Genomic DNA, 12,320 nt, shown 5'->3' on the forward strand with positions numbered 1-12,320 from the left:
CCCCTTTACTGGGGATGTCTGAGAACAGTAAACTTTATTTCAGAAGAAAGTGTGGAGATAGAAAAACTAAAGTGAGGTAAAGAGATGTCTGGGCAGACAGTATGCCTGCACAGAGTATTTCTTGGGCTCCCAGCCGCTTCCTAAACAGATGTATTTTAATTTCTTTAGGGAATGAGTGCCACTTTTACAAGTAGCCAGGTCCTGTTGAAGGGCATCTTGTTTGCCCATGTTCGGCATAGTTTACACGAGTGCTTAAAAACAAAACAAAATGAAACCAGCTTGAAAGCTTGCTACTTTTCAATTCTTCGGTCCTTTGTCCTTACACAACAGCCGCAAAGTTGCATGGCCTGCCTTTGCAAAGAACGGTTGGTATAAGCAACCAAGATTCTGAATTGTTCAAGGAATTCATTGGAGTAAAACACTTCACTACTAAATTAAGGGTCAATGGGAACATAAGTGATGTCCCTCCCCTCCTTCCCACACAGCCCTTCTTTGAGCAGCAGTGTTCCTGATGTCTTTGGAGCAATTCAAATTGTCAATAGGGGGAAATGCATACATTTGATTTGATTTGAAGATGTACATACAGACGGACACACAACATATATTCTGTTTGGAGACTTCCACTTTTGTATTCCTATAAATGATTATGTGTTTTCTTTTAGACAGTTCTCTATATAAAGCAACTAATCACAAGCAAGTGTAAAATTTTGATTTTACGCAGGAGGTCAAATTGTTTTACATACGACAATCATCTCTTAATTTCAGAGTTTTATATAAATATGGGTTACAGAGAAAGTTCTTATTGCTTGCATGTTTCCACAGAGACACAGAAGAACCAGGACAAGCTTCCTGACACACCACAAGATGACAATATTGTTTTCCACTGTGCAAAAGAGGCAAAGATTTGAAGAAGCAACACTTCAAATTTTGTTTTCTGTGTACTTTCCCAGGAGTCCTTGAAATTCTCCTGCCCTTATAATGTTGCCAAATCAAAACACTAAGATACAAGAGTAAGACTTTTAATGTTTCACCTGATAATGAAAGAGCAAAAATACAAGTTCCTCAGAAAGCAAAACCACAGCAGCATCAAACCATAGAAAATACAGGTGGGGTTTCACTCTTTCTGAAGTGCCACAGTATCGGCTGTGAACAATAAAATGGAAGAATTTCTAAGAACGGCTGCCGAAAGGGTTGGGTGGTGTCTGCAGTTTGCATTCTGCACAGGGGCATGCTGCACTGAAGGGATGGCAAGAGACTGCAACAATACAAACAAAAGGAAATGAATCACATGGGGAGCTCTGACTCCTTATTGGCATTCTCACAGTACAAAGCAAAGCCACATGGCAAAAGATGCAAAGTCTACTGATGTCAGAATGTCCTTGGAATGAGCACTGCTCCTCACCATCTCCCTTCTTATGGTATTTTTCAGCAGTCCCTTTTCTCTTTCCTTCCCATGGGAGGGGCTCACACTGTAGTAGCAGGGCATTAAGGCAAAACATACATTCAAACATAAGGACAAGTTATGAAACAGATACTTGGGAGAGACAAAAAACATCAGCCTTCTTCTTCATCGCTGTCTTTCATGGTGATGCCTTGCAGTCCACTACCATCAGATACAGAAACGGTGGCTTCTTCGACTGTGAGACGGCTATGAACTGTGTTGTAAGTTTTACTGTTTAGGGTTCCTTCCAGCACACCCTGTAACCGAAAGTCTCGATAGGTTTTCTGTAGCAAAAAAATAAAAAATAAAAAAAATTCAAGATTAAGAACAACTGGTATATAAGATATTGACTAAGGATTGTATTTAATAAAGGTATGTTGGGAATGGTTCTACAGGCAGAAGAAAAAATGAAAGGCATGAATTCATTGATAAAAAATGTCACATTATAGGCTGCATCTGTTAATAAAGTGTTACATGCAGCAAAAGAAAGGCATATGAATGCAGTGGTCGTAAAATGAACATAGTGGTCATTAAGCGACCCCGTTGCTCACTATGGGACAGCTTTTTCTGGAAAGTAAATGCCTGTTTCTTGCAAATGGCTGTACATGCAGGCCAGTTGCTGAGCACCTAAAATGCAGCCATGGGATCATGGAGGGAAGCTGTCAGAACTTGGAATCCAGGTCATAAGTACCTTTTATAGATTCTGCCATAGCTTCAAATGGTTACTAAGCAATCAGTCCTAAGTCGAGGCCTACCTGTATATCTCTATTCCAGAAATACCACAAAAAGTCTTCCCTGTCAAGATGTTAAAATTTTTGATAATAAGATAAATAATTTGTTGCTGTCACTTCTGTTTCTAATGCTGCAGTGCAATCACATTCTACTCATACTTACCTTTACTATTTTGATGAGAGTCTTCAGTTGGTAGATATGGAGCTGGAGATCTAATCTGTCAGCTAGCCAGACACATATGACTTTCATGGAGCTGCTGTACCACTGCTGCAAAAAAAGAGAAGGGGAAAAAAAATCCAGTTCAATTTTACAGAATTGACAATAAGAGGTAAATAGGGCACTTAGAAATAGCTACAAATCAGCACTTGAATTCAATAATGCCTTAATTTCTGTTAATAAAATAGCAAGTGTTGTTGCTAGGAAATCGGTTAACTGGACCTCAGTTGGTCTTGATATGCATTAGCAAAAAAACTGTTCAGAGTTGCATCCCATTTGTGTGCAAGAGTTTTTATCCTTTGCCTCCCGTAAACAGAAAATAATAATAGCAGCAGATTTATAACATGCAAGTCAAACAAAAAGACTCAAGGTGGTGTATAGAATTGAAAACATAATATAGATACAAGCTAAGTGCTAAAATATTGAGTCACTTGGGAAATATATATATTAAAAAATCCAATCACCCATCATCACTCAAGCAAAATTACAAATTGCCCTAGCCTCTGGTGTGTTTGAAAAGCTAAGTTTTTAAAGCTTTTCTAAAGGACAGCAGGGTTAGGGTTTGATGGATCTGGAATGGGGTGGGGAATGATATCAAACAGTATTAAATGCACATTCCCCTGAAATAGCTATTGAAACAATTGATGGAGGGAGATGTTATAGGGTGAAAAAAAGTTAGCTCTGCAAATTTAATTAGGGAAAGGAAATCCTCTCAAAATCAACTGCTGCTATTGTCTTCATACTCCCACTCTTGTTCATAATTGTGCCCATCAACATTTCCCCCCCCACCTTTAGGACCTGGAGTAAGGGAAAATTGTTTTGCCAGGTTTACATAGCTTTGATATGTATGAGGCTAAATCATGTCTAGGAGAAAATCTGAGCCTATGTTTATGAGCTTTTATAAGCCATCAAAATACACTTTTTAAGGATAATTAATAACTGGGGAAAGTTACTATTAAATATGAGGTCTTATAATAGATACCACAGATGACAAATCATTCGACAGGATGTCACTGAAGAAGTTGCTACGTAGCAGAAGTTACTACTCTGAGGAAAGGCTGCATGATTCCAGGTAAAGAGATTTGGGACCTCCGCTGAAAGCAAAGAGAGTTTAACTTATGTCATCCTTTTTCTTTGTCAAAGGCTATATTGCTGTGTACTGTGTACTAATGTTGGTTCTAGCATGACCTCCAATCAACCTAGCATGGACCTCTTCCTCCATTACCTCCAATTTAGGTCGACGGAAGACTTTGAAGAATTTGAAAGCAGAGTGGATCTTTGGAAAGCTACAAAGAATCAACGCTGGATGGAACCAATGGAGAAGTTGGCACTTTGATCTGATGAAAGCTGGGAAATATGGAAATCATTGAATAGATTGTGCACGGGTACAACAAGATCCAGAGATACTCTGAACAAATGGGGCTATCCTGCTGCTTCTGCTCTTTGTGATTATGGTGACATGCAGACATGTATACCTGCCCTTTGTGCCCCGATCAGTCTACATTTGAGAACCTCATGGCAGCATGACAGAGCACAATTAATGTTGAGCTGTTTAATTTGTACATATTTTAATCTTTTATTTTGTATCTTAAATTTTATGTCATATAGTATGCCTTATTTTAATTGTGTTGCTTCTGACACGAATAAACCATCAAACCTCTAAGTTTTCTTTTCTTTTCAGGTGCTTTAATTGGTAGTGTAATTGCATCAGTTTTAAACATTAATATTAGTCATATATTATGTTGCTTTCCATACTATTAATACAACCTATGCAGAATGTGATGTTTCACAAGTCTATAGTTAGTTTTATTAATTTCAATAGGTTATCTAGTTGAAGAGCTGTATAACTATGAGAAAATAAAATAGCATGAGGAACTACACTATATTATCTGGATAAGGAGCAGCTGCGATGGGTGTGATCAAGCAATTAGTTCATATGCAAAATAAGAATTATTTTCTAGGGTATTTGCTTCTGATGTTACCATTGGAGTAAAAATATGCTTAAATAGCTTTTAAAATGATAATAACCTCTTAAAATATATTTCTAAAATCTTATTCATATGTTTTTAAATATATATTTTTTTAAAATAAAGTAATTCTGAATTTTAACCCATGGCTAACAGGTGGCATTCAATGAATCCTGTCAGGCACATTAACATGAGTATCATGTAGCTTAACAGATGGCATCTAAGTCAATTCACTTGTGGTGATAAATTCACACTCACCTGATAAATCTCTTAATTGCCATTTGTTCTTTTGTATCTGTTCATTGTTACATGCAATATGATAGGTCCAATCTGTTCTCTTATCAACCAGACTTTTAGGCAAATTAACCTCAGAGGTACCCACGTGATTTGGTGCTGAGCACTATGGAAAGACCCTCAGTAGAGGAGGGGGAGCTCACCAGTTATGCAAAGGAGACTGGGCATCAAACAATTAGTCAAGAGCCAAAGTGGTGCTTCTTGCACAAATGAGCAAACCACAGTTACTGTGACAAGTGCTTCAATTTGTAATTCTATGAAAGGAAATTAATAGGGTTGCATGAATAGACCAGAAGCCCAACCACATAAATGCACATAAAAAGATGGGGCCAAGCTTCTATCTCATCCAAATATGCAAGGCACCAAAAATATGGAGAAGGGAACTGGCAGCCTTTAATTTAGTCTACTTGAAATTTACCATTTTCCTTCATTGTCCACGGTTGCTCATAATGAGATGCAAAGTGAAAGGTTTTAACTGTAAATAATCCACACACTATTTTAATATTAATCATGCAATATTAATACTGGAAAATGTTTTTCTGCAGTATTTTACATCTCTCACTTATTAATATAAAATAGCTGCCTGAGGGACAACAAAACAAAAAACAGTCCTCCCACACACAAAATTTGGCCAGAATTCCCAGTAAATATGCATTAGCATATTTTTAAGCAAAAATATGGATAAAAATTATAGCATTTGCATATTTCTTATATGACATTCAGAATAAGTAGTTGTAACTTATTTTTGAACATTTTTCCTAACTAACATAACTTAACTATGAAAGACACAATAAATGGGATATGCAGCATGGTTTAAAGGCAATACAATGAAAGCAATGGACAAAGCAATTAACTCTGTTTATTCTAGGAAGAATACTGTGTTCCCATAATAAATACACAAATTTTGATCCAACTTAGCCTATGAAGGATTCTTCCTAGAGTAAACACAGTTAATTGCTTTATCTATTGCTTTCATTGTATTACCTTTAAACCATGCTGCACGTCCCATTTTTTGTGTCTTTCGTAGTTCAGTTATGTTAGTTAGGAAAACTGTTCCAAAATAAGTTACAACTACTTATTCATGCCTCTCATAATCCTAGGACCCCCACATCTCTTGATAATGCTAGCTTGTAGAGAACAATATTTACTGGTATAATTGCTATTCAAATTAAAGAGATGAAGAAAGAGGAAACTTTGGATGAAATTTACCAGCCCTTTGCCTCCCTCCTCCCTAATTTTAGCCAAATCATCCCCTTCCAAGACCTCTAAAATCACAATAGCTAAGGGGGCAGACACAAAAAGAGAAGGGCACTGGCCTTCCCTGCAACATGAACAAAGCAATTTCTTCATTAGGTCGAAGAGATGTTGACAGGCAGCAGGCAATCTTTGGGTGTTTTTTTTAAAGGAAAGGTCTTTTAATATTAGTGCATTCTATTTGCTAGAGATCAAACTTCCTTAAATTACCCTCCAGGCATGGAAAAGCCTTTGAATACATTTTTTCAGTCTCCATCCCCTGTACTAGAGTCACATTCTTTTGAGCCTGATGGGGGAAAAATTGAAAAAAGCATTATAATGCCCCCTGATGTCAAGCCTGTAGCATTATTATTTTTGGATGCCTTAGACGACATAAAATAAAAACAATGTGTATCTTCTCTGTATTTTTTCACACTGGCGCATGACAGCAGCCAACCATTTAAAAATAAAATGGGTTTTACCCCTCCTCCTCTTGCCAGTGCAGTCAGCTCCTGTAAGGGCATGTATTACTCACTTCATTTTCCCTTGAAATATCTCTTTTGAAGTTCTTTTTTTTTTTTTTAGAGAGAGGAAAAAGGAAAGGCTAGGGTTGACTCTGCAAGACCCCTGTATTTATTCACACTTATTGTGCATGACTGTAGACTGGTAAATCATATTAGCAGCCCGTCTCCCCATCAAGCTGCTACTTGCTTTTCAGCCTTGGGAAGGTTCAACAAATCAACAGGAGCACGGAAAACAGAACATCAGTCTAATCTAGTGTTTAAGGTGAAGTTTTCAAACCCAATCTAAGAAGATCTTTAGAGCAAGTAACAAGCTGAAGGGCTCAGAAGGTGGTATTGACAATGAAAGAGTGTTGAAATATTGAGAAGCGCAGCACTTGTGCATTTTTAATAACAAGAGGGTCAACAAGGACACAGCCCCCTCCGTGCCAATAGTTGCCACCGCCTATGGAAATTGCCACGCCAGAGCCATAAACGTTTTCAGTTCATCAGCCGTCTTAAACATCCTACACCTCCTCGGAGGACCTTTAGTCTTGAATTAACAAACCAAAGCAATGAAAGAGGGTGCAGGCTGAATGGCTGGCATTGATCCCCAACTGTGTTCAGCACTGCTACAAGCCCTGAAAAACTCTCTCTATTGTCAATAGAAATTGACAAACCCTCCTCTCCTAAATAGTACAGCTGAGCCAGGCTGGATCCACGCAGCTGTAAAGGGCTCCACTCTCAGGGTCCGGGAACACTAACAATAGAACAAGCATGAGCTCTTTGTCAGCTGCAGACTCGGCAATTTTCTAACAAGGATTAAAGTTGTTTCTCGGCAGTGTTAGTGAAAAGAGATTTAGCAACATACCGAGCTTTCTTAGGCAAGTTAAAGAGTAGTAGTTAAGGAATTTCATTATTCTGTTGACTATTGGAAAATACAAAACAAATATGTTCAATATTCACAATCCTTATCTTCCTCTTTTCTCTCAACTCTTTCTAATGTTTTGAGAGCAATTAATTAGATGTAATAACTTGTCTCTTGAAATCATGCACTCCAGTTTTCTCCCTCTCCCTTCTTTATTTCTTTCCTATTTTTTTTTTTTTAAGATGCAGCTGTTTGCTACCTGGAATGAAAACTCTACATGTAGTAATACACAAAGCGGCAGTCCATTCAGCTCCGATATTTCTATTTCTGAATCACTGGACCACATACAGTTTTTCTTTAGGTTGGTTCTTCTGGCAACCGCCACTGACAGAATGTGTTTTTTGATGAAGAGGAGGCAAGAAATGGTAGCTTTGTTTAAGACGGATCAGCACTTTTGTCCTACACAAAGCGGCAACGGTAAAATTAACAGAGGAACACAACAGTAGCCCCCAATTTTAAAGTTGATTGAATAATTAGGAGCTGTTATTATAAAAATCCTAATAGATTTCGTAGTGATATTAGATACACATATAGCAAAGGCTACATATTCCTCTGACATACTTGCCAATTAAAATAGACAATGCCTAAATACTATGTTATAAATACAAGACTTCGCCTTTTTGGATGCTAGAATATTTTTAGCACCTCACTCCTGGACAAAAATGTAGCACTAATCAGAAATTAAAAACATATTTAAACAATCTGAAATGATTTTTTATAACAAGAAGGTGGATTTAATCCAGGGTAGATAGGAAAGAAAAATAAAATAGTATTTAAGCAGACAGAGCTAGAATCATTCAGCGAAAAAGTAAAAAACTGTGTAGCACAATCTGTATTTAGAGAATTTTATATTATATGTGATTCCTGAAAAAAAATAACAAAACAGCCATCTGTACATTATAGAATATTTTTAATAAGCTTCTATTTATACAAATCTCTGCTCCCAGTATATTTTCAGCAATCATGTCTTAAGGAGAACATGACTGATCAAAATAATTACATGGAAACATCTTATAACATACATAAATCTCATCATCACTCACCACTTAAGTTTCTTTCATATATTTATGTGCTTTGCAAAATTAAGTGTTTTCAAACATAAGCAACATGGATGCATAAAAAAGCTTCCAAATCTGACTTGAAATGAAAAGAAAATATAATTTGAAAGATTATCCCAGAACATTTCAGATACTTATTTACATTTATGATAGAACATTATGGACCACTTTGATGAGTCTGTCAATTGTATCCATCAGATGGCCATGCATAAAATATCACAGCAAATGACTCTGTATTCATTTCAGTGTTCTTCATTATCCATGTGGTTCAAAATTAACATCCTATTAAGCCCGTTGACTTTTCTCTTAAATTTTGACTTTTATCATTGAAACTGCCTATTAACTGAATGCAATCTTCTATTATGGCAAATTCACCCCACTAATTATCATAGATTGGCTAATTTATAGTTTCCTAATCTCTATCAATGCACTTGAAATGAATATTGGCTAAAAGCAATTCTGCTTGTGTTAGCACGCAATGCTAGATCACATCTGTAAAGCTCTGCATTTGTGTCAGAATTAATTTTACAGAATTATTCTGTTTGTAATTACATTACGTTAGTATCAGGACAGAGGCACTGCTGTTGTGTCTGTGTGAATGGGACAGCTGATTCCCACACAAAACAATAATTTCTAAATCATGTGAAGTTCCTAAATGATTTAAATCACTGTTATGAAATCCACATGCTTCATTCTAGATTTTCAAGGCAGATGGCTAAATTGTTGGAGAAAGAAGACCAGATGGAGAGGAATGCCTTGTGCATTTGCTCATGTTCCTGGCCTTTCCGCTGCCCCCCCCATCAAGTTATTATGGTTTCCGCCAATAGCAATACTTCATAGCCTCAGAAATAAAGGAAATGGTGGGGATGGGATATATTCCTCAACAGCTATGGTGGGGGCAAAAAAGATTTTGCCTTGAAGCCCATCTATGCTGACAGGTTTTTTTTTGGAGTAGTACCATAAAATTATATATCAATGGAAAGATAATTTAATCAAGAATGTAATGCAATAACTTTTATGAAGGATTTGCTATTAGAATAGCAGTTACAGTATAAAGAAGAAAAGTGAAACACGTAGAAAAAACGAGATATACAAAAATTATCACCATGTCAGTTAATACTTGGATAACCTTTAGCATGAATTATGGCCTTACAATGTCTTCCTATGGAGTGAACCAAGTCTTTTAGTTCTGCAGCTGTTATAATGTGAAACCAAGAATGAATGATTGCTTCTATTAACTGGGTTTTATTGCTGGGTCGCTTCTGATATATATATATATCTCAGCATTAGATTTTCCTAAATATTCATGGCAACGGTCTTGAACATGAAGGCTGTGATGCTCATGTAAAAATGTGTGCACTGGAGTTGGCACATGTGAAGTTCTTTAATAAGAGTTCTAATTTCTAACACATTGTTTTGCACATCTCCCTTCCTCAACAATTTGTGTTCCAATCTTTTACTATTGTTTTATTTCAAAAAAAAGATCTCACTGGAGAAATTCACTTGAGTTAGCAGATAGCAAGGAAGGATGCAGTGCTTTTTAAAAATCAGAACTATATCCAAAACAGCAAAAGTAGCCCCGAATTTGGGACCTGATTCTCAAACTAGCCTCACTACCAATAGAGAATCTAGGACGATACCAAATTGGCAAGGGCATACATTAACCCTGCATGTGCTTCAAAAACAGGGTTAGCCTACCCTAGGATCATTTCATTTTAGCCCTCTTCTGAAATGCTTTTCAACTTTGATGAAAGGCAAAATAGCAATCACTATAATAATTAGTTCTTTTTTTATAATGATTTTGCTCCCCACTGTAGAGTAGACAGCTCATTCCACCAGCACCAGTCTGAAATAGCTATCTTAAAAATATAAAGTCACTAATATTAATCTTTTAAAGCAAGCTCATGTTTGCATAATTAAATACCACAAAAATATATTCATTTATTCTATGATAAGAAACCCGTCCCCCAACTGCATAATAGGTGGGTACAGTAGAACCTCTGGTCACGACCATAATTCGTTCCATAACTTTGGTTGCAAACAAATTTGGTTGTGGTCAGAAGTGTTCGTGACCAGAGATATATTTGTAAACATATTTCATAATCACTTTTACCCTTGACCAACTGAATCCATTGGAGTTAAGGGAATCACAGGACATTTGCTGCCTTCTTATGTAAACTCCTTGCCCTTCTTTGATTACTATGAAATAAGCCCCCAAAAAGCAGCTCAATAGAATTATAATAAATTAAGACACAAAAGTTATTATTTTTTAATAAAAAAGATAGCACAGCATTTTCTTTAAGAAAATTGGACAGGGCAACAAAGTTTATATTCTCTTTCATAGTCTATGGCAGGGGTCTCCAACCTTGGCAACTTTAAGACTTCAACTCCCAGAACTCCTCAGCCAGCTTTGTTCTGGGAGTTGAAATCCACAAGTCTTAAAGTTGCCAAGGTTGGAGACCCCTGATCTATGGCAAACTTTTTTTCCATTGTAAAGACCTGTAAAACTAGTATAACTGCATGCTGCAACTGTGAATACCAACCAGGTATACCAACTTCCTATAAGTAGCAGTTCCCAATCTTTTCTTTTAAAATTACTACATTCTCACTGAAAAGTTTGAAGAGCATCATTTAAAGCCATTGGTTGGCAATGCAACATCTGTGGACGTGGCATACATGATTCTTTCACATAATGTCTGCAGAGCCCCAACTGAAAGGGTCATAAGAAGACATTGTATGGCCCAAATAAAGAATGCCAAACCCATGCAACATTTTATGAACTGGTGAAATTTTGGGTATTTCAAAAAAAGCATTTATTATACTGCCCATACCACAGACTACTACCAGTACTCTGTTAGAAGTCACTACTCTAGGATACAAAGTTTGAAAGATGTGAGTTAGCTTTCCAAATTTTCTTATTATACCTCCCCAGCAGCTTCAGCCAATACAAGCAGTGGGATGAGCATTGAGCATTGGAATTGTAGGTCAGGACTATCTGGAGGGACAGAAGTCCCCATTCCTGCAAGTTTCAAGAGGTCAAACTCTACTTTCCTAATTGACAAGAGGTCACATTAATCAGACTGCTTTTATTTTATTTTTTTCTGTCTCTCCCCTTTTTTCTCAGTGCCTTGAATTTCTGCATACTTCCATAATTACTCAACTACGATGTTTCTGTTTCTCAAAAGTGTGGCCATGCTTTTGGCCATAATCAGCAGTTGGTCATTTACTTTCACTCAGAAGAAATGAAGTTGAACTGTTTAAATGTCTTAACAGATTCTTAATGTAACAAATGTTAAATATTTGGTTCATATGTTCAATAAGCTTTGAAAAGATGCTTCAGGGGAGAGCTCCTTTTATTTGATCTATGATTTCAGAGCAAAATTATTGGCCATGAATAGTGGCAAACTTTTAAAAAGCTAGCTTCACACATGCAGGGTTCATAGTAAAGGCACTAGCAATGCATAGTTGGCTGCAGAAACTGTGAGCTTCTCCTGCTGATTAAGTGTATATATATTTACAGTACATCAGGAAATCAATAAACCCTCAATGGTGCCTTTGCCTGGCATTTCATGGTGGAAAACATATGACCTAAGACAATCCAAATGGTAGAGAATCTATTGATTTTTCTTTACTACACAGAGGATAGCAGGCCCAGTTAACACTTTCTATCAGATTTACCTAGAGTTTCACAGCTGTTGCAGCTGGATGCATTCTATTGATCTCCGTAAGGTACTTCTACATAAACTATTTTTAAAGATACCACAGTAAAATGTATATGTAATTATGATTCTCTTTTTGTTCTTATCCCTGGAGACAAACACGACGCTTTCAGTTGATTAGTTCAATTCTAAATTATGACAATATAAGAACATTTCTCTTTCACTCTCAAAATTCTGGTCGTAGTGGCTATTTTTTAAAAAGAAGACAATGTGGATTCATTAAAAATTCATT

General features: G+C 36.6%; 1 protein-coding gene across 11 annotated transcripts in view; it reads right to left on the minus strand.

The window, feature by feature from the left end:
* Positions 1-1,003: 1,003 nt before the first annotated feature.
* CADPS2 (calcium dependent secretion activator 2) overlaps positions 1,004-12,320 on the minus strand; it is a 370,960-nt gene continuing 359,643 nt past the window's right edge. For all 11 annotated transcript variants that reach the window (XM_087874199.1, XM_034431095.3, XM_087874197.1 and 8 more), the window contains 2 exons: positions 2,336-2,440; positions 1,004-1,725 (listed from right to left, as the gene is read on the minus strand). In XM_087874199.1, the coding sequence (XP_087730325.1) occupies positions 1,555-1,725; positions 2,336-2,440 (276 nt within the window). In that variant the 3' untranslated portion in view covers positions 1,004-1,554. The remainder of the gene's footprint in view (positions 1,726-2,335; positions 2,441-12,320) is intronic.

This window comes from Pantherophis guttatus, chromosome 7, assembly GCF_059756535.1.
Source record: "Pantherophis guttatus breed Tessera chromosome 7, ASM5975653v1, whole genome shotgun sequence".
Lineage (NCBI taxonomy): Eukaryota > Metazoa > Chordata > Lepidosauria > Squamata > Colubridae > Pantherophis > Pantherophis guttatus.